Source organism: Mesoplodon mirus, assembly GCF_964341445.2.
Source record: "Mesoplodon mirus genome assembly, chromosome: 19".
NCBI lineage: Eukaryota > Metazoa > Chordata > Mammalia > Artiodactyla > Ziphiidae > Mesoplodon > Mesoplodon mirus.
In genome coordinates, this window is record NC_138995.1 from 63440568 (window position 1) to 63462642 (window position 22075).

General features: G+C 48.8%; 1 protein-coding gene across 1 annotated transcript in view; it reads right to left on the minus strand.

Moving 5' to 3' along the window:
• Positions 1-4590: 4590 nt before the first annotated feature.
• The window catches only part of LOC309794840 (uncharacterized protein), a 46345-nt gene continuing 28860 nt past the window's right edge, over positions 4591-22075 (minus strand). Inside the window, exons 7-13 of the mRNA XM_082606712.1 lie at positions 18369-18509; positions 15593-15682; positions 14860-14951; positions 11519-11624; positions 9093-9182; positions 7013-7104; positions 4591-4896 (exon numbers count right to left, since the gene is read on the minus strand). Of these exons, the coding sequence (XP_082462838.1) occupies positions 4714-4896; positions 7013-7104; positions 9093-9182; positions 11519-11624; positions 14860-14951; positions 15593-15682; positions 18369-18509 (794 nt within the window). The 3' untranslated portion in view covers positions 4591-4713. The remainder of the gene's footprint in view (positions 4897-7012; positions 7105-9092; positions 9183-11518; positions 11625-14859; positions 14952-15592; positions 15683-18368; positions 18510-22075) is intronic.

Consider the following 22075-nt stretch of genomic DNA (forward strand, 5'->3'; position numbering starts at 1 on the left):
GGGACGCGGTGGACAAACTCGCGCGAATGAACAGGGCTGAGCTGCTCAGCGACAGGCACACCCCCCAGCCCCCGCCCGCAAACACAGTCAGGTGGTTAAAACCGTCTCTGACACCAGCACAGGCGTCAGAGTGTTCGCTGCGATTCCGTTAATAGCGGGGAGGGTCGGGGGCCTCTTCGTCTTCCTTCGTTAGGGAAAGCAATTTAGGAGGTCGCCCTGGGCAGGGTTTTAGTGGTTGAGAATTACTTGTGCAGGAAATAAGAATACGTAGTATTTCTAAACTTGTTCTTCGAACATGAACAAACACACGCCACACACGGAGGAACACATGTATGTAGCATGTGCCCTGGACTCAAACACAAAATATCTTTTACACTGTGCATCACAGTCCCAATAGTTCACGATTTTCCCTCCTTTTTCTAACCATTCTCACACCTCCACCCGTATTGATTTCAGTCTGGCGTCTATTCGAAGCAAGGTCAGTCACCTCTCTTGTCAAGGATGTCATGGCAAATACTTTAGAATTCTGGGCCATCGGGTCTGTGTAGCAGCTACTCCACTTCGCATGAACGCAGCCCAGACGTTAGGTAAGGAATGGGTGTACTTGTGGCGAGGAGCCCTCATTTCCACAACAGGCTGTGGCTGGATAACCAGAGTCTGCCCATCCCTGACCTAGAGAATTTTCTGTACCAGACCCTGGAGTAGTTAAAGCCAAGAAGTTCCTGTAAAAAGTGTTGTTTGGACAGAAATGTGAATATATATACTTTAAAAAAAGAAATACTTTATGGAAATTTGAATCCTGTGAACTGTAATATAAAAATAAGAATAGATTCGTGATATATGTGCAAAATTTGAAATAACAACCTTTAAAAACACCTCTCATAAGTCTCGGGTTTCTCTCCTACAAATTGGGGATCATATTAGTTCCTATTTCCTAGGACTCTGGTGAAGGTTACATAAGATCTTCTATGCTCAGCACAATACCTGACAGGTGGAAAGTGCCCAGGAAATGTTAGCATTTATCTACATTATCAGTAACCGACTGGTTAATCTGCCCCAGGAAGAGGGGTTGTCGTGCGGGCAGGGCACTGGCCACCCTGAGACTCAAACTGCCCAGAGGACCGTGCCTGGAGCCAGGAGTCTCCAAGAGCCATTGATAAGATGCTCCACCTGGCTGTGCTTCTTCAGTGTCTCACAGCACCAAGCCCACATCCTCACTTTCTGGGGGCTACACTTTTGTGATAATTCTGTTAGCCTACGAGATTTAAAGCAGTCCTGAGACAGACCATTCTGTGACTTTGGAAATTTTCTGTATCTGCACTGCCCAGTGCAGTAGCCACTGGCCACGTTTGGCCACTAAAGCGTTCCTGGAGCAGCCGAGAAACTCTGTTTTGAATGTTATATGAGATTGATTCGTTTACACTGAAGTAGTCTCATGCAGCTACTTAGTGATTACTGTGTTGGAGAGCTAGAAAATTATACCTGAATTCCTTCTCAAATGCAATTCTCTGTAATGATACTATTGACATTGACATCTGGGGCCGGAACATTCTCTGTGCAGGGGGTTTCCTGGTGCATTGCACCATGTTTAGAGGATCCTTGGTCTCTATCGATTACAGCCTAGTAGCAACACCAATTTTGGACAACCAGAAATATCCCCAAACTTGCAGGGAAATTCCAGGAGGGGGCAGTGGAGTATCACCCCAAATGAGAACTTCTGGTCTACCAGAAAACTTCTGAGGAGAAATGAAGGAAATCTCCACCCACATAGGTTTCCTCATTTTACCTGCACTGGGGGGTTTTGCGTGCATTCCAGCTAAAGGTCTTTTCACACCGGGAGAGTTTACAGTCTTTTCCAACATGAATTTTCTGGTGGTACGTCAGGGAGGAGACCTGCCCGAAGGACCCCACCTTTGGTGCATGCACACGGCTTCCCTGCAGTGTGGAATTTCCCGTGATTATTAAGAGTCAGGTCTTCGGTGAAAGCTTTCCCATACTCAGGACACCTGTAGGGTTTCTATCTGGGGAGCATACTCTGATGACTCTGAACACTTGACTTACACAGGAAGTCTTTCCTCATCCCTCACACTGATAACATATCCTCCCAGAGACTTTTCTGACTCTTGAGAAGGGCCACCTGGCAGGTGGAGGCTCTCTCATATTCCTGGCTTCCCTCCCAGGTGCCTGGCTGGTGAATCCTCTTGTGTTCTGACAGGTGGGATCCGATGCAGATTGGGGATATGATCACAATCCTGCATTGTGGTAGGTTGCAAACATGGCCGCAGTTTTTTTACCCTCCCCCATGTCCAAACCTGTTGCCCCTTAAGTGTGTAGTGCCCTCCTCTTCTGAATTTGCACTTGGCCATGGAATTGCTTTGGCCAAAGGGATGCTGGCAAAATGTGATTCAAGTAGAAGCTTGAAAAGTACTTGTGAAACTGTTATTCGTTTCTCTCTTGTGCCTCTACCACTGCCATGAAGATGAACATGCCCAGGCAAGCCTGCTGGAGGATGAAAGATGCTTGGAGCAGCGCCAGATCTCCCCAGTGCCCCCAAGAGAAGCCAGCCTAGGTGAGCTGAGGACCAGCGTCCACCAGGCATCTGGAGGAGCCCAGACACCTCAGCAGAGCCACCTCCACGACCCCTTGTGGCTGTTGCTCCTGAAGTTTGCCAACTAAATGGTGCTGCCCACCATTCCGTACCACCTACAGTTCACCCTGAAAGGAATTCAGGGTGAAGATCTGGGTGAGGCACTCTATGCTCTGGGGAAAGTGGCAGAAATTTCCCTCTGAATGCAGGTTTTTTGGCCCTTTCCTGTTTGTCCATTTCTGTTCCCCTCTAACCTTAAAAGAACCTAATCAGAGGAATGAGATCACTAAGCAATTGAAACCAACTCCTGACTTATTCTCTCCTGAATACACATCATGCCTTGTCTAACCTGTCGATTCTTTTCCTAGATAAAAAGAACTATGACTAGCTCTCTACCCCCAATAGCGCCCCTAAGCAATCCTGCAGGCAGATCATGTGGGCAAGATAACATCTGAAGAGAGACTCAGCCAGTTCGACATGCAATGGAGAATGATGCAGAAGCCAACCTCCTGCCTCCATGATTCACTGATATTCCTCCATTTTTCCCTTTAAAAACTGTCAAGGCTGAGCAGAATCTTTGGAGTTGGTCCCTGGACACGAGTCCACCATCTCCCCAGATTGTCGGCTTTCCTGATTAAAGCACCTTTCCTTTCTATTGACACTTGCCTCTTGAATTATTAGCTTATGAGCGGCAAGTGGCCAACCCTGGGTTTGGTTACACCTCAGACATTAGATATGTTCAGGAGAAAATAATATGACCCAAGACTCTTTGATTCTCCCATACTTAGAAAAGCACTAAATACATTAACTGATATGTCCGTTTGTTCCAACCAACAGTAGCCTTGTAATGAGGTGTGTGCTTGACTGCATGGACCCCTTCTCCAAAATCACACAGAAACTGACCTCCTACCTACCGTTTGGAGCAGTTCCTCAGAGCTCTCTGAGAGGCTCTCTCCTGGGCTATAGTCCTCAGTAAGTCCCCAAATACTGAAACTCACAGCTCTCACATTGTGCATTTTTACTTCAATCGACAATTTCTGTGGATTTTGTTGTTGTTGTAGTTAAGTGACATTATTGTGTCTAAACATAAGTGCTACATGCATATTCCAAGTATTTATGCAATATCGGAAGAGGTAAGTGAACGGATGCTATGAATCTTGGAAGGTATGAATGTTGGAAGATGCTCTTCCACTCACAGTTGTGTGACCATCTGGGAAAGTCCCAGTGTCCACATGTGTGAGGTTATTACCATGATGGTTAAGGGCACAGACTCTGGAGCCAGCCTGCGTGGGTGTGAATCTTGGCTGGCTACTTATGATCTGTGTGACCTGAAGCAAGTGACATGAACTTTCTGTGCCTCTGTTCTCTTATCTTGGGAAGATGGATAAGAACAGAACCAGCCATATGGTTGTGAGAATTAAGTGGATCAAAATGTGTAAAGACATTAGCTCAGTGCTTACCACATGGTCAGTGCTCAAGAAATGTTCATCATTCTAAATATTTGTGTAAAAATGGAGGAGATCCTAGTCAATGGGAGAGAGATACAGTATTGAAAGAGTACATTTATTCACTCATGTATTCATCACAGCCTGGTGCCAGGGCTAAATTAACATAACAGACCTGGGCAGTGGTGGACACAACATCTATTCCCCTTTGCTGTAATATTCTATTATTACAACCTATTAGGTGACACAGTATTGCCCAGCTAAGGACTGCACTTCCCAGCATCTCTTGCAGCTAGATGTGGTCATGTGACTATGCTCTGGCCAATGAGGTTTGAGGAAAAGTGATCTGGGCATCTTGTAGGAGTTGCCCTTTGAAGGACTAAAGTGTGTCTTCCCCTTCCCTCATCCTCCTCCCCTTCCCCTGAGCCAGAATGTGGATGGGATGTGGGGGTGAGCCCTCTCCAGCCACGTGGCACCAAGGTCAAAGGACCCTGGCTGCCCAACTCCACGGGGATGCAACACCCCAGCCCTGGGAGTTTTACACACAGACCACAGCTATGAGAGAGACATCAAGTTTGGTTTATTTAAGCGGCTGTATTTGGGGATTTTACATCACAGTAGCCCAGCATGCATGATTCCAGGGTGCTGAGTCAAGAGCAGGAAGCAGAGGGAGCTCAGGTATTAGGAAGCAGTGACAAAGCTGAGACAGCACAGGGGACATTCACACACCTTGATCTCACGAAACTCTAACACAGGCAGAGGAACAAAGGTGCAATTTGGGTCAGGTTTCGAAGGTTCAGGAGGAAATTGGGAATCGGAGTCAGAGTCATCCGGTTCCAAGTAATAGGTGAAGCAAACACTTGGCTGGAAGGAAAGCGAACAGAGAAGAAAGAACAGAACATTAGTTTCACACTAATGACATTTTGGGGTCAGATCATTCTTTGTAGTCAGGGGGGCATCCTGTACATTGCAGGATGTTGAGCATCATCTCTGGCCTCTACCACCAGGTGCCAGCAGCACCATCCCTTTAGCTGTGACAAAGAAAAATTTTCCAGACACTGAAGGTGTCCCCTGGGGGATAAACTGCCTTTGGCTGAGAATAGCTGCCTCATCCCATACTTCTGTTCTTGTGGTTGGGGAAAGGTAGGGAACTTCTACTGCCCATGAGCATGTGGCCCAGGTTGAGAGATTTAGGGTTCTCATCTCCTAAGCTGATGCTTGGTTCATTGGTGAGCACAGGACCCTAAATGAACCAATCAGAATGCTCTCTGTTTCTAGATTATTTGGTTCATCTACAGTGTCTCCCTACTGATATCTCATTAGTTAGTTGCATGGGGAAAACAAAAATCAGAAAGTATTCAGTGGGGAAAAGGGACAAGCATCTCAGCTGAGTGGATCAAAATTCGTATCACCAACGATGGCAGACAGACCTCGTGTGCATCTAGACGTGATGTCCTGATAAGGACAGGGCATCACTTAGGTGGTGTTCCAGAGATCGTAGCTTATCCTGAGTGTCATTAGAGGGACAGCGTAAAAAACAAACAAGCATAGAAATGAAACAAAACAGACAGAACCAAAAAAGCAATCAACGTTGTACGAGGTGTGACTCTGATCTTCAGACTCATCAGTGTCATAAGAGGCAAAGAAAGACTGAGGGGATTTTCCAGCTTAAAGAGACTAAAGATACTTTACTAAGCACTATACCTGTCCCTACACAGGACCTTGTGTAGGAGGAAAAAGAACACCAAGCAGACAGTATGTAGTAAATTAACAAACCTGGAATACGGACAGCAGATGTGACGAAAGTGTGTATCAGGGTTAAAAGCCCAGAGGTGAAAACATGCCAACAGTAGGATAAGAGAATATTCTATTTCTAAGGTGATACACAGGGAAGAGTAGTTATATATATATATATATATATATATATATATATATATATTCCTATAGAAATATATGAATATATATAATATGAGAAAACATGAAAATAGAAACAATGATAACAATCGGCGAATTTGGATGATCTTTGTGCTGTTTTTTTTTAAATCTTTGATTGTCATATTATTTTCTAATACGAAGATTTTTTAAAGAGTCCTCCCTGGCACTGCTGCAGGCGCTAATAGGAAAGGCGTTCTTGCGAGCATCCTCACCCTGTGCCTCCCCTCACCTCGCCCTGTGGCCCCGCTGGTTCCCCATCAGGGCTGCTCCAAGCTCCACTGCTGCCTGTTAAGAGTCCCAGAGACAGAGCACATGCCTCATTGGCCAAGGTTGAGTCACGTGCCCAGCCGGGAACCTATCATGGGGAACCTTGGCATTGCCGGCTCTGATTGGTCAGGGGCATACCTGGAGCTGGTCTGAGGATGGGATCAGATGCATCCAAGGTGCATAGAGACAGGTGGTCTCCCAAGAAAAATCAAGGGTGTTAGCAGAAGAAGGAGGAATGGTGTCCAGGTGGACAAAGACACAGCTGCCTGCCTTAGCAGGGACCGTTCCCTAATTCATTCCTCCATTTAATCAGCCCACCTGTGTACAGTGCCTACCGCTGGTTACATCTGTTCTATGCACAGGGATATGTCATTGAATAACAGAGCAGGTTCCTGCCCCCGCCCCCACAGAACTACTCTAGTAGGGAAGACAGATGATGAACACACAGATAGAAGGTGTTCTCTCAGGTAGCAATAATTACTCTGAAAAAAATTCAGCAAGGCAGGGGGTTAGATCCAGATGAGGAGGAAGTGTCCAAGGGAGCCTTCATGGAAGAGGTGACATTGGAGCAGAGGCAGGAATTAGGAAAGAGAAGGAGGCAGGAAAGAGGGCAGCATCTTCAAGGAAAACCATCCTCTAGAGGATGGGGCCACATCCTTGGGGGCACAGGGACACCCAGCCACCCAAGGGTCTCTGCTGGGCAGAGAGGCTGGCAGATGTGCCTGAGCTCTCAGAATCCAGGGGCTTCTGGCTGAAGGGAGGACACAGGCAGGCTCACCATGGGACAGATCGGCAGGACTCTGAACGACAGTCGTCCCTTCATACCAGTGGACTTCTTCCGCGGCTCACCAGGGTTCTCAGGAAGCAGGGCTGAGAGAGGAGGAAAGACTCATGAGGCCATCTTGTCCTCTGAGGCTTGAGAAACTCAATAATAATATCTTCATCATAAAATCACTGACAAGAACTAACATGTGTTAAGTACTTGCTATGTGTCAGGCACTCTTTTAAGTATTTTACACATCATAGCTTAATTGATTGTTCATAATAACTCTGAGATGGCTACTATCATCCCACTTTAGAGATGAGGAAACCAAGGCACAGAGAGGTTAGGACACTTGCTGGAGGTTGCACAGCATTGCCTGCAGACATGCATTAAATTGCATCCTGAAGGCCCACAGGGAACAGAGAGGGAATGTCAGTGAGTGAACGGGCTGGGGTAAGACAACAGGGGGCTCTGGAGAGGGTGGCACCCTGGGGAGCCCGTGTCCAGGAGGAAGGGACAGCTGATATGCAGCTGCCTGTGGGGACGCCTCTGCAGGAAATTGTCTAGTTTCCCCACAGAAGACAGATGTCTTGATTTAGAGTGAAGTCTCCTGATATCTCAAAGCTACCAACAAATCCAGATATTTTCTTAGAAACTCCTACTCTCCTGCTGGGAATGGAAATCCGCCTCTCTACGGAGGACCATTCAGTCAAACTCACCAAATTACAAATGCACATCCTCCTTTGATGCAGCCATTCCCCCTTTCAAACATATTGTCCTGGGTATACTCCCCTGTGTGCAATATGACCCAACTATAATCTTATTTCTACTTGCATTTATTGTCTTCCTCAAAGACTGGGAATAGCCCGAATGGCCACCTGCAGGAACCAGGTTAAATAAACTACAGGACAGGACAGACAGACCATGGAATGCCAGGCAGCTGGAACACAAACTTGTCATCTTGTGGGGAAAAGTCCCCAAGATGGACAGGGGACACAATGCTTAAGGTCAACGACCCCGAGGCCAAACGCTTCAAATCCCAGCATGAGCTAATCATTCATCCTTGTCACCCCTCAGATTTCCCATCTGCAAAATGGGGCAATCTCTGTCCTTACCTCACAGAGTTGTGAAACGTGAGTGATTGGATGCTTGGAAAGCATTGGGACTGTGACTGGAAGATACCAAGTGCCAGATCAGAATTAAATGAAACAAGACAAAATAGGAACTGGCAGTGGCATATACAGTACACACAGTACATCAGACATAAATACATAGTAACAGATACATACACATGCTTGTCTGTATGAGTGAGCATAGAACATTCTGGAAGATTGGACAAGAAGCTGGAAAGTAGCTACCTCTGGTAAGGGAGTAGGTAGCTAAAAAAGTGGCCTGTATCTTGTTTTGTATGATGGTTACACACAGCTATAGATGTGATGAAATACAAGTAAAAACACACACAGATTGTGCCAATATCCATGGGCTAGTTTTGATGTTGTAGTATCATCATATAAAATACAGATACTGGGGGAAATGGGATGAAGTGTCCATGGAACTTCTATGTACTATCATGGCAACTTCTTGTGAATATAAAATTATCGCAAAGTAAGATGTTTCAGAAAGGAAGCATTACAACAGACCCAGAATCCCTCACTCATGAGGACAAGCCACCAGCAGGGTCCACAACCTACCCAACTCCTGCCCATCCCCTCAGCTAAATCCGTGGGTCAGGCCTCCATCACATCCCAAACAAATGACCTCGTCGTAGCCCCTAGACCTGGCAACTGGATGCAAGGCCAATCCAGGCAGGTGACCAGATGACAGAAAGGAGCCCAGATTGATTCCAGTTCCCAGGAGACCCAAGAGACACCCCTGCAGGCTCTGAGCAGGGGAGAGACAGACCCACTGACATGAGGGGGTGTCAGGGATGTTCCATCCTGGGTGCTCCTCAGGGCCCTCCCTTCCCAGGAGGAGCCAGTGGGAGATATTTGGGGTTGGGATCAGTCTTCAGGGTCAACATTTCCCCATTAGCCTTACCCTGGAGACCCTCCCCACTCCCACCTGCCCACAGGTTTCCACCCGACGTGTGTCTCACCTCCTTTCTCCGGCGGCTTGGTCTGCACCTCCTCCGTTTCCTGGCCCTCGACGGTGCTGAGAGGTAGCATCGTGACCCCACAGGTGCTCCCTATGGACAGGAGACCAGAGCAGTCAGTGCCTGGGCTGGGGACCCAGATGGCCCGGCTGTGAACCCCAGCACCGCTCTCAGGTGTCGGTGGACTCAGGCAGCTCCATCCCCTCCCCAAGCATCCAAGGGGAAGTGTTGGCAATGCCTCCCTCTAGTGTTCTTCCAAGGCCCAGTGCATGATCTGGGAGAGCATTTGGCATGACACCTGGCAAGGGCAAGGGCAGGGATCATGGGTCTGGTGTTTATGCCCCTTTAAGAAAAAGAAGAAATATTTTGAAAAAAGCTGGGACCCTGAAGGTGAATAACAGTTAACTGGATATCAAAAGGGCCTGTGGTGTCTGGCATACAGCAGGCACTAAATAAGTGCGCTCATGGTCAGCATTCCCAGTGCTGTATTTCAGGCCTGTCCTAAGGCTACATTGCAGCTTGACCAAATAGTTCAGACCAGGACCTCACTTCCCTGACCTTGGGACCCCTTCTGGTACAGGATGCTTAAGTGATTGCCTCTCAGGACTGCTGTGAAGATGAGGGAACCGGTCCACAGAAACCTCAGCACAGCCCCTGGGGAGGGGCCAGCACTGCAGCAAGGGTGCCTAGCAGCAGGCTCAGCTGTGGGGTCTTGGGACCCCACCTCCACTCCAGCTTTACCCTGGGCAGGGCTTGGACCGGTGTGTCTGGAAGGGGTGGGCTGGGGGGGTTCCAGGCTGCCAGTCACTTGTCAAGAGGTCTCAAGGATTAAGTTTGCCAGATTTAACAAAAAGACATTACAACAAATACACAGCAAACTGAGATTTGAATTTTAGATACACAAATCATTTGTTAGTATAGCATAACCGAACACTGCCTGGGGCATGTCTACATAAAAAGTCATTTTTTATTTAATTTTCTAAATTATGTTTAAGTATAGGCAAGTCCCATGAAATATTTGGAACGTACTTATACTAAAAGGTAATTCATTATTTGTCTTAAATTCAAATTGAAGTAAGCATCCTGTATTTTACCTGGCAAGCCCCGATTCAGGGGTTTTTTAACCTCTTGTGCTGTCAGCTTTCCCGTCCATGAAAATGAGGAAAATAAATGATTAAACATGAGGATTAAATATGATTAAATACACACACACACTCAGAACACACTATCTGGTAACTTAGAGTCAAACCTCTTCTTTGAAGCCTTTTTAAGATGCTTAAGAGCCATCACAGACTGTCATACATAATCGTGCAAATATAAGGTGCATCATACAGTGGGACCAGCGGCCAGGTACACACACACAGAAACGCACATTTTCAGATGAACACTGAGGAAACCAGGGCATAACAACACACTGACATCTGCAGACACACTCCAGGGAAGTCTGAGACCCCCACTACTCAAGCAGGCAGACCTGCTTGTCACTACTGAACGCCCCATTCACAGGCAATCCTGCACACACACACACACACACACACACACACTCGGGACACACAAAACTGCAGATGCACCAGCTGAAATTACACATCACCCTCCCACACAATTTCCCTCTGGCTGACACCCAGGGCCCATCCCTCCCAGGCTGCCCCTCAAAGATGCGCTCCCCAAACAGGCTCCCTGCCCCCACCCGCAGCACGCAGGCGCACAGAGGCGCTGGAGGCTCAAAAGCTGTTTTCCAAGCGCCTTCTCATCTGCAAACCTTCTTATTCGTTCTTAGTGAACCCCCAAACCTTTTGGCAGGGACTCCCCGCTCCTCCTCACCCCTAAAACTGCTCTATGGACTCCCCCCAAAGTCATGTTCCTACGTTTTTATTCGGCCAGTGAGATAACCGAACCCCTGACATCTAACTGGCCTGTCAGGTGTGCAGACCAACCCCCATACCTCCCGCCTCGTCCATGCAACTACAGAGTCCCCCGTCTGCCCGTCCTGCCCCCTAAAACCTCAGGACCAGGACCCGGGCTCCTCCTCCACCTGTCCTGGACGGAGTCCCCGCCACCCCTACTACTGACACCCCGGCCTCCTCTGTCCCCTCCAGTCTTCCCTCCTCCCAGTGGCCAGAGAAATCCTCGGACCTGGAGTCGCCCCGCGGCTCACGAGGACCTGAGGATCCCGACCGCCCTCAGGGGAGACGCGGGTTCCTCAAGGGGCCCCACCGCGCGCACCATCGGGTCTCAGGGGCTCCTAGGCAGCTGCTCCTGAGCCCTATTGCCCCGAACGCACCAGCGCATGCTGACCAGGCGGCCCCGCCCTCCCCCCAGGGACCCCGCAGCGCCATCCGGCCGCCCCCTCTCCCCTCCCCCGCACCGCGGCCCGCGCTGCGCCCCCGCCCCATGGCGCACACCCTCAGAGCTGCGGCCTCGGGACTGACCTCCGGACCCGGGTTCTGTCTGGGCCGCTGGGCAGGAGCGGGCGGGCTTGCTCAGTGTTTGTCCTTGGCGCCCGGGTAGCGCTGGCTCCGAAGATGTCCAGGGAATCTGTGGACAAACTCGCAGGAATGAACAGAGCTGAGTCGCTCAGCGTCACGCAAAGCACTCCCCATCCCCGGCCCCAAACAGAAGTCAGGTGGTTAAAACAGTCTCTGACACGAGCACAGGTATCTGAGTGTTGGCTGCAATTTTATTTTTAGGGGGGAGGGTCGGGGGCCTCATTCGTTAGAGGAACCAATTTAGGAGGTCGCCATGGGCAGGTTTTAACAGAATGAGAATCAGTTATGAAGGTAATAAGGGTAAGTACTGTTTCTAAACTTCTTATTTGAATATGAGGAAATATATGCCGCACACACCTAGAAAGACATGTATGTAGCGTGTACACTGGACCCAAACCCAAAATATCTTTTATATACTGTATCACACTCACGGTAGTTCAAGAGTTTCCCTCCTTTTTCTAAACATTCTCACACTGTCACCCATATTGATTTCAGTCTGGCACCTATTCAAAGCAAGATCAGTCACCTTTGTTGTCAAGGATGTCATGGCGAATAGTTTACGCTATCTGGACCATACAGGCTGTGTCACAGCTACTGGACTTTGCAGGAAAGCAGCCCAGACTCTACCTAAGGATGGACGTGGCTGTGCTAATGAGCCCTTATTCACACTACAGGCTGTGGGCTGGATGGCCAGGGTCTGCCCACTCCTGACCTAGAGAATTTTCTATGCCAGCTCCTGCAGTAGATGAAGCCAAGCTGCCCTCTGGCAAAAGGGCAGTTTGAGCAGAAATGTGGACAGATACAATTTGTTGTTTTTCTTTTTAAAAAGAAATACTTTGTGAAGATATGGATCCTGAGAGTCGAAAGAGTGTAATATAAAAATAGCCATTGAGGGCCTCCCTGGTGGCGCAGTGGTTGGGAGTCCGCCTGCCGATGCAGGGGATACGGGTTCGTGCCCCGGTCTGGGAGGATCCCATGTGCCGCGGAGCGGCTGGGCCCGTGAGCCATGGCCGCTGGGCCTGTGCGTCCGGAGCCTGTGCTCCGCAACGGGAGAGTCCACAACAGTGAGAGGCCCGCATACCGCAAAAAGAAAAAAAAAAAAAAAATAGCCATTGAGTCTTGATTATGTACAACATTTGAAATAACAACCTTAAAAAAGCTCTCATGAGCCTTGGGTTTCTCTCCTATACATTGGGGATCATATTAGTTCCTATTTCTTGGACTCTGGTGAAGGTTACACTTGATCATCTATATAAAGTGTTCAGCTCCATACCTGACAGGTGGAAAGTGCCCAGGAAATGTTAGCATTTATCTACATTATCAGTAACCGACTGGTTAATCTGCCCCAGGAAGAGGGGTTGTCGTGCGGGCAGGGCACTGGCCACCCTGAGACTCAAACTGCCCAGAGGACCGTGCCTGGAGCCAGGAGTCTCCAAGAGCCATTGATAAGATGCTCCACCTGGCTGTGCTTCTTCAGTGTCTCACAGCACCAAGCCCACATCCTCACTTTCTGGGGGCTACGGTGTGTAAAAATTCTGATAATGTAAGAGATCTAAAACTGTCCTGAAACAGACCCTTCTGTGACCATGGAAATATTCTGTATCTGCACCATCCAGTGCGGTAGGCACTTGCCACATCTGGCCACTTAAACCTGCCCCGAGCGGCTGAGAAACCGTGTTTTGAATTTTTTTTAAGATTGATTCATTTACATTGAAGTAGCCTCATGCAGTTAGTTAGTGATTACTGTGTTGCAGAGCTAGAAAATTATACCTGAGTTCCTTCTCACGTGCAAAACCTCATGTGCATCTAGATGTGATGTCCTGAGAAGGACAGGGCACCACTTAGGTGGTCTTGAAGAGATCATAGCTTACCTTGAATCTCACTGGGGGAAAGGGTCAAAACAACAACTAAAACAACAGAGTAAAAAGCCATCAACATGGGGCAGGGTGTGACTCCGGTTTTCAAAATCGTCAGCGTTGTAAGAGGCAAAGAAGGGCTGAGGGGATTTTCCAGCTTAAAGAGACTAAAGATACATTACTAAGAAACCTAGACGAGACCTTGTGTAAGAGGAAAAAGAACGTCAAAAAGACATTAGGTATTAAACTAACAAACCAGGAATATGGACATTAGATTAGATGAAAGCGCATGTAAGAGTTAAAAGCCCAAATGTTACAACAGTCTCACACTTACCAAAGAGAATATTCTATGTCTAAGGCCGTATACACGGAGGAATACATATGTATATTATATGTAATGTATATGTATATTATATATATATGAGAAAACATGCAAATAGAAAGAGTGTTAACAATTGGTGAATTTGGATGATCTTTGTACTGCTTTGCAAAATCTGTGACTCTTACATTTTTTTTCTAATAGGATTTCTAGAGAGTCCTCCCTGGGACTGCTGCAGGCGCTAATAGGAAACGTGTTCTTGCGAGCATCCTCACCCTGTGCCTCCCCTGACCTCTGCCCGTGGTACCCCTGGTTCCCCATCAGGGCCGCTCCAAACTCCCCTCCCACCTGTTAAGAATCCCAGAGACACAGCAGATGCCTCACTGGCTAAGGTTGAGTCACCTGCCCAGCTTGGAACCCATCACGGGGGACCTTGGCATTGCCTGCTCTGATTGGTCAGGGGCATACCTGGAGCTGGTCTGAGGATGGGATCAGATCCATCCATAGTGCATGGAGACAGGTGGTCCCCCAAGAAAAATCAAGGGTGTTAGTAGGAGAAAGAGGAATGGTGTCCAGGTGGACAAAGCCACAGCTGCCTGCCTTAGCAGGGACCGTTCCCTAACTCATTCCTCCATTTAATCAGCTCATGTGTATACAGTGCTTACCGCTGGTTACATCTGTTCTACACACAGGGGTATGTCATTGAGGAACAGAGGAGGTTCCTGCCCCCAAGAACTACTCTAGTAGGGAACACAGATGATGGACACACAGATACAGGTATGCTCTCAGGTAGCAATAATTACTCTGAAAAAACTTCAGCAAGGCAAGGGGGTTGGAGAGAAATGGAGAAAAAGTGCACAAGGGAGGCTTCATGGAGGAGGTGACATTGGAGCAGAGGCAGGAATTAGGAAAGAAAAGAAGACAGGAAAGAGGGCAGCTTCTTCAAGGAAAACCATCGCCCACAAGATGGGGCCACATCCAGAATGAGAGATGGACAAAGGGGCACCCAGCCACCCAAGGGTCTCTGCTGGGCAGAGATGGTGGTGGATGTACCTGACTTCTCAGAACCCAGGGGCCTCTGGCCAAAGGGAGGAAACAAGCAGACTTACCACAGGACAGAACGGCAGGACTCTGAATAACATTGTTCCCTTCATTCTGATGGGCTTCTTTGGTGGATCATCAGGGTTCTCAGAAAGCAGGACTGAGGGAGGAGGAAAGAGGCGTGAGGCCATCTTGCCCTCTGAGGCTTGAGAAACTCAGTAATAATAAGATCTTCATCATGAAACCACTGACAAGAGCTAATATATGTGGAGTACTTGCTTTGTGCCAGGCATGCATTTAAGTATTTTACACGTATTATCTTTTTTCGTTCTTCATAATATCTCTCTGAGATGGCTACTCTCATCATCCCACTTTAGAGATGAGGAAACCAAGGCACAGAGAGGTTAGAACACTTGCTGGAGCTTGCACAGCAGCACCTGCAGACATGCCTTAAATTGCATCCTGAAGACCCACAGGAACAGACTGGGAATGTCAGTGGGTGAAGGGGCTGGGGTAAGACAACAGGGGTGTTCAGGCCACAAAAAGGAGCCCAAATTCCTTCAGCTCCCAGGAGATCTCTGAAGGGTCCGAGCAGGGCAGTGACAGGACCTACTGACATGAGGTGATGTCTGGGGGTTCCATCCTGGGAGCCCCTCAGGGCACTCCCTTCCCAGGAAGAGCCAGTGGGAGATATTTGGGGTTGGGATCAGTCTTCAGGGTCAACATTTCCCCATCAGCCTTACCCTGGAGACCCTCCCCACTCCCACCTGCCCACAGGTTTCCACCCCACGTGTGTCTCACCTCCTTTCTCCGGCGGCTTGGTCTGCACCTCCTCCGTTTCCTGGCCCTCGACGGTGCTGAGAGGTAGCATCGTGACCCCACAGGTGCTCCCTATGGACAGGAGACCAGAGCAGTCAGTGCCTGGGCTGGGGACCCAGATGGCCCGGCTGTGAACCCCAGCACCGCTCTCAGGTGTCGGATGGACTCAGGCAGCTCCAGCCCCTCCCCAAGTCTCCAGGTCCCCAACATCCAAGGGGAAGTGTTGGCAATGCCTCCCTCTAGTGTTCTTCCAAGGCCCAGTGTGTGATGTGGGGAGAGCGATTGCCATGGCCCCTGGCAAGGGCAAGGGCAGGAGTCATGGGTCTGGTGTTTATGACCTTTTAAACAATGAAGAAGTATTACCTTTTTAAAAAAACTTTTTATTTTGTATTGGAGTATAGTCGATTAACAATGTGATAGTTTCAGGTGCACAGCAAAGCGACTCAGCCATACATGTACACGTATCCATTCTCCTCCAAACTCCCCTCCCATCCAGGCTGCCACATAACATTGAGCAGAGTTCCCTGTGATATACAGTAGGTCTTTGTTGGTTATCCATTTTAAATATGGCAGTGTGTACATGTCAATTCCAAACTCACCAACTATCCCTTCCCCACTGGTAACCATAAGTTCATTCTCTAAGTCTGTGAGTCAGTTTCTGTTTTGTAAATAAGTAAAAATGAAAAAAAATTATGCCACAAAAAGCTGGGACCCTGAAGGTGAATGTCAGTTAACTGAGTATCAAAAGGGCCTCTGGTGTCTGGCATACAGCAGGCACTCAATAGGTGCACCTCATGGCCATCATTCCTAGTGTGATATTTCAGCCCTGTCCTAAGGCTACAAGGCAGCTTGACCAAATGGTTCAGACCAGGACCTTGCTTCCCTGGCCTCAGGGGCCCCATTCTGGTACAGGATGCTTAAGTCTTAAGTCTTAAGACTGACTCTCAGGACTGCTGTGAAGACGAGGGGGGCGGTCCACAGACGCCTCACCACAGTCCCTGGGGAGGGGCCAGCACTGCAGCGAGGGTGCCTAGCAGCAGGCTCAGCTGTGGGGTCCTGGGGCCCCGCCTCCACCTTAGCCTTACTTTGGGCAGGACTTTGGCCTGTATGCCTGGAGGGTGCACTGGGGGGTTCCAGCCTGCCAGTCACTAGCCGAGAGATCTCAAGGATCAAATTTGCCAGATTTAACAACAACAAGATTACAAGAAATACACAGAAAACTGAGATTTGAATTTCAGATACACAAACCATTTTTTACCATAAGTATGTTCAAACACTGCATGGGTTATGTCTACATAAAAATCATTTTTTTTTTATTTTTCTAAATTATGTTTAAGTATAGGTAAGTCCCATGAAATATTCAGGACATAGTTATACTAAAACGTAATTCATTATTTATCTGAAATTCAAATTTAAGCAGGTGTCCTGTATTTTAACTGCAATCCCTGATTCAGGGGTTATTTAACCTCTTGCGCTGTCAGCTTTCCCCTCATGAAAATGAGGACTATAAATATTAAACCTGAGGATTAAATATGATTAAATACACAAACACACTCAGAACACACTGTCTGGTAACTTAGAGTCAAACCTCTCCCTCTAAGCCTTTTTAAAGAATAAGACCCATCACAGACTCTCACACATAATCGTGCAAATACAAGGTGCGTCAAAGGGCGGGAACACCCGGCCAGATAGACACACACACAAGTGTTAGAGACACACATTTTCAGATGAACACTGGGGAAACCAGGGCATAATGACACAAACACATCTGCAGACACACTCCAGGGAGACTCAGAGACCCCCGCCTCCCCCGTGGGCAGGCCTGCTTGTCAGTACTGAATGCCCTCCTCACAGGCAGTCCTGGACATGCACACGCACACACACACACACACACACACACTCGGGGCACACACAACTGCAGACGCAGAAGCTGAAATTACACATCACCCTCTCCAACACAATTTCCCTCTGGCTGACATCCAGGGCCCATACCCAGTTTCACCCAGGGCCTAACCCCCCGAGGTTGCCCCTCAAAGATGCGCGCCCCAAACAGGCTCCCTGCCCCCACCCGCAACACGCAGGCGCACAGAAGCGCTGGCGGCTCAAAAGCTGTTTTCCAAAGGCCCTTCTCATCTGCAAACCCCTTATGCGTCTCAGCGAAGCCCCAAACACAACCGGAGGGGCTGCCCCCGCTCCTCATCCCTCAAACTACCCTCTGGACTCCCTGAAGGATCATTTTCCGATTTTCTACTTGGCCAGTTCGCTACCTGACCCCCTGATACCCGACCGGCCTCTCTGGTGTGCAGAGCAAACCTATTCCTCCCGCCTCGTCCATCCAACTACAGAGTCCCCCGTCTGCCCGTCCTGCCCCCTAAAACCTCAGGACCAGGACCCGGGCTCCTCTCCACCGGTCCTGGACGGAGTCCCCGCCACCCCTACTACTGACACCCCAGCCTCCCCTGTCCCCTCCACTCTTCCCTCCTCCCAGTGGCCAGAGAAATCCTCGGACCTGGAGTCGCCCCGCGGCTCACGAGGACCTGAGGATCCCGACCGCCCTCAGGGGAGACGCGGGTTCCTCAAGGGGCCCCACCGCGCGCACCATCGGGTCTCAAGGGCTCCTAGGCAGCAGCTCTTGCACCCCACTCCCCAGAATTCACCCGCACATCCTCCCTGGGAGCGCCGCCCTCCCCGCGGAGACCCCGCGGCGCCATCCCGCCCCATGGCGCACACCCTTCGGAGCTGCAGCCTCGGGACTGACCTCCGGACCCGGGTTCTGGCTGGGCCGCTGGGCAGGAGCGGGCGGGCTTGCTCAGTGCTTGTCCTTGGCGCCCGCGCAGCGCTGGCTCCGGAGATGCCCGGGGACGCGGTGGACAAACTCGCGCGAATGAACAGGGCTGAGCTGCTCAGCGACAGGCACACCCCCCAGCCCCCGCCCGCAAACACAGTCAGGTGGTTAAAACCGTCTCTGACACCAGCACAGGCGTCAGAGTGTTCGCTGCGATTCCGTTAATAGCGGGGAGGGTCGGGGGCCTCTTCGTCTTCCTTCGTTAGGGAAAGCAATTTAGGAGGTCGCCCTGGGCAGGGTTTTAGTGGTTGAGAATTACTTGTGCAGGAAATAAGAATACGTAGTATTTCTAAACTTGTTCTTCGAACATGAACAAACACGCCACACACGGAGGAACACATGTATGTAGCATGTGCCCTGGACTCAAACACAAAATATCTTTTACACTGTGCATCACAGTCCCAATAGTTCACGATTTTCCCTCCTTTTTCTAACCATTCTCACACCTCCACCCGTATTGATTTCAGTCTGGCGTCTATTCGAAGCAAGGTCAGTCACCTCTCTTGTCAAGGATGTCATGGCAAATACTTTAGAATTCTGGGCCATCGGGTCTGTGTAGCAGCTACTCCACTTCGCATGAACGCAGCCCAGACGTTAGGTAAGGAATGGGTGTACTTGTGGCGAGGAGCCCTCATTTCCACAACAGGCTGTGGCTGGATGACCAGAGTCTGCCCATCCCTGACCTAGAGAATTTTCTGTACCAGACCCTGGAGTAGTTAAAGCCAAGAAGTTCCTGTAAAAAGTGTTGTTTGGACAGAAATGTGAATATATATACTTAAAAAAAAAGAAATACTTTATGAAAATTTGAATCCTGTGAACTGTAATATAAAAATAAGAATAGATTCGTGATATATGTGCAAAATTTGAAATAACAACCTTTAAAAACACCTCTCATAAGTCTCGGGTTTCTCTCCTACAAATTGGGGATCATATTAGTTCCTATTTCCTAGGACTCTGGTGAAGGTTACATAAGATCTTCTATGCTCAGCACAATACCTGACAGGTGGAAAGTGCCCAGGAAATGTTAGCATTTATCTACATTATCAGTAACCGACTGGTTAATCTGCCCCAGGAAGAGGGGTTGTCGTGCGGGCAGGGCACTGGCCACCCTGAGACTCAAACTGCCCAGAGGACCGTGCATGGAGCCGGGAGTCTCCAAGAGCCATTGATAAGATGCTCCACCTGGCTGTGCTTCTTCAGTGTCTCACAGCACCAAGCCCACATCCTCACTTTCTGGGGGATACACTTTGTGATAATTCTGATAGCCTACGAGATCTAAAGCAGTCCTGAGACAGACCCTTCTGTGCCCATGGAAATATTCTGTATCTGCACTGTCCAGTGCGGTAGCCCCTGGCCACATTTGGCCACTGAAACTTGCCTGGAGCAGCTGAGAAACTCTGTTCTGAATTTTATTTATGTTTGACTCCTTTACGTTGAAGTAGCCATAAGAAGTTCATGGTTACTTTGCTGTGGGCAAGAAAATTAAACTGAATTCCTTCTCAAATGCACGTTCCCATAGTATCACTATTGACATTTGGAGCCAGAACATTCCTTGTGCAGCGGGTGTGCCTGTGCATTGGAGGAGGTGTAGGGGATTCTTGGCCCCTGCCCATTAGAGCCTAGTAGCACCACGCTGGACCAACCATAATATCCCTACATTGTGGAGAAGTTCCAGGAGGGGCGGTGGAGTATCACCCCAAATGAGAACTTCTGGTCTACCAGAAAACTTCTGAGGAGAAATGAAGGAAATCTCCACCCACATAGGTTTCCTCATTTTACCTGCACTGGGGGGGTTTGCGTGCATTCCAGCTAAAGGTCTTTTCACACCGGGAGAGTTTACAGTCTTTTCCAACATGAATTTTCTGGTGGTGTGTCAGGGAGGAGACCTGCCCGAAGGACCCCACCTTTGGTGCATGCACACGGCTTCCCTGCAGTGTGGAATTTCCCGTGATTATTAAGAGTCAGGTCTTCGGTGAAAGCTTTCCCATACTCAGGACACCTGTAGGGTTTCTATCTGGGGAGCATACTCTGATGACTCTGAACACTTGACTTACACAGGAAGTCTTTCCTCATCCCTCACACTGATAACATGTCCTCCCAGAGACTTTTCTGACTCTTGAGAAGGGCCACCTGGCAGGTGGAGGCTCTCTCACATTCCTGGCTTCCCTCCCAGGTGCCTGGCTGGTGAATCAATCCTCTTGTGTTCTGACAGGTGGGAGCCGATGCAGGTTGGGGATATGATCACATTCCTGCCCTGTGGTAGGTTGCAAACATGGCCCCAGTTTTCCACCCTCCCCCATGTCCATACCCTTTGTCCTAAGTGTGCAGTGCCCTTTTCTTCTGAATCTGTACTTGGCCATGGAACTTGCTTTGGCCAAAGGGATGCAGGTAAAAGGTTATTTAAGCAAAAGCTTGAAAAGTGCTTATGAAATTGGCATTTGTTTCTCTCTTGCGTCTTTACCCCTGCCATGTGGATGAACATGACCAGGCAAGCGTGCTGGAGGATGAAAGATACTTGGAGTGGGGCCAGGTCTCCCCAGTGCCCCCAAGAGAAGCCAGCCTAGGTGAGCTGAGGACCAGCGTCCACCAGGCATCTGGAGGAGCCCAGAAACCTCAGCAGAGACACCTCCACGACCCCTTGTGGCTGTTGCTCCTGAAGTTTGCCAACTAAATGATGCTGCCCACGATTCTGTACCACCTACAGTTCACCCTGAAATGAATTCGGGGTTAAGATCCGGGTGAGGCATTCTATGCTCTGGGGAAAGTGGCAGAAATGGCCCTCAGATAATTAGATATTGTCAGAAAAAAAAGTACTATGAACAAAGATTCTTGCATCTTCCCATACTTAGAAAAGCACTAAAATCATTGACTGAGATGTCTGTTCTTCATGACCAACAGGAACCTTGTGCTGAGATGTGTGCTTGACTGCATGGACCCCTTCTCCAAAATCACACAGAAACTGACCTCCTACCTACCGTTTGGAGCAGTTCCTCAGAGCTCTCTGAGAGGCTCTCTCCTGGGCTATAGTCCTCAGTAAGTCCCCAAATACTGAAACTCACAGCTCTCACATTGTGCATTTTTACTTCAATCGACAATTTCTGTGGATCTTGCTGTTGTTGTAGTTAAGTGGCATTATTGTGTCTAAACATAAGTGCTACATGCATATTCCAAGTATTTATGCTATATCTGAAGAGGTAAGTGAACGGATGCTATGAATCTTGGAAGGTATGAATGTTGGAAGATGCTCTTCCACTCACAGTTGTGTGACCATCTGGGAAAGTCCCAGTGTCCACATGTGTGAGGTTATTACCATGATGGTTAAGGGCACAGACTCTGGAGCCAGCCTGCCTGTGTGTGAATCTTGGCTGGCTACTTATGATCTGTGTGACCTGAAGCAAGTGACATGAACTTTCTGTGCCTCTGTTCTCTTATCTTGGGAAGATGGATAAGAACAGAGCCAGCCATATGGTTGTGAGAATTAAGTGGATCAAAATGTGTAAAGACATTAGCTCAGTGCTTACCACATGGTCAGTGCTCAAGAAATGTTCATCATTCTAAATATTTGTGTAAAAATGGAGGAGATCCTAGTCAATGGGAGAGAAATACAGTATTGAAGAGTA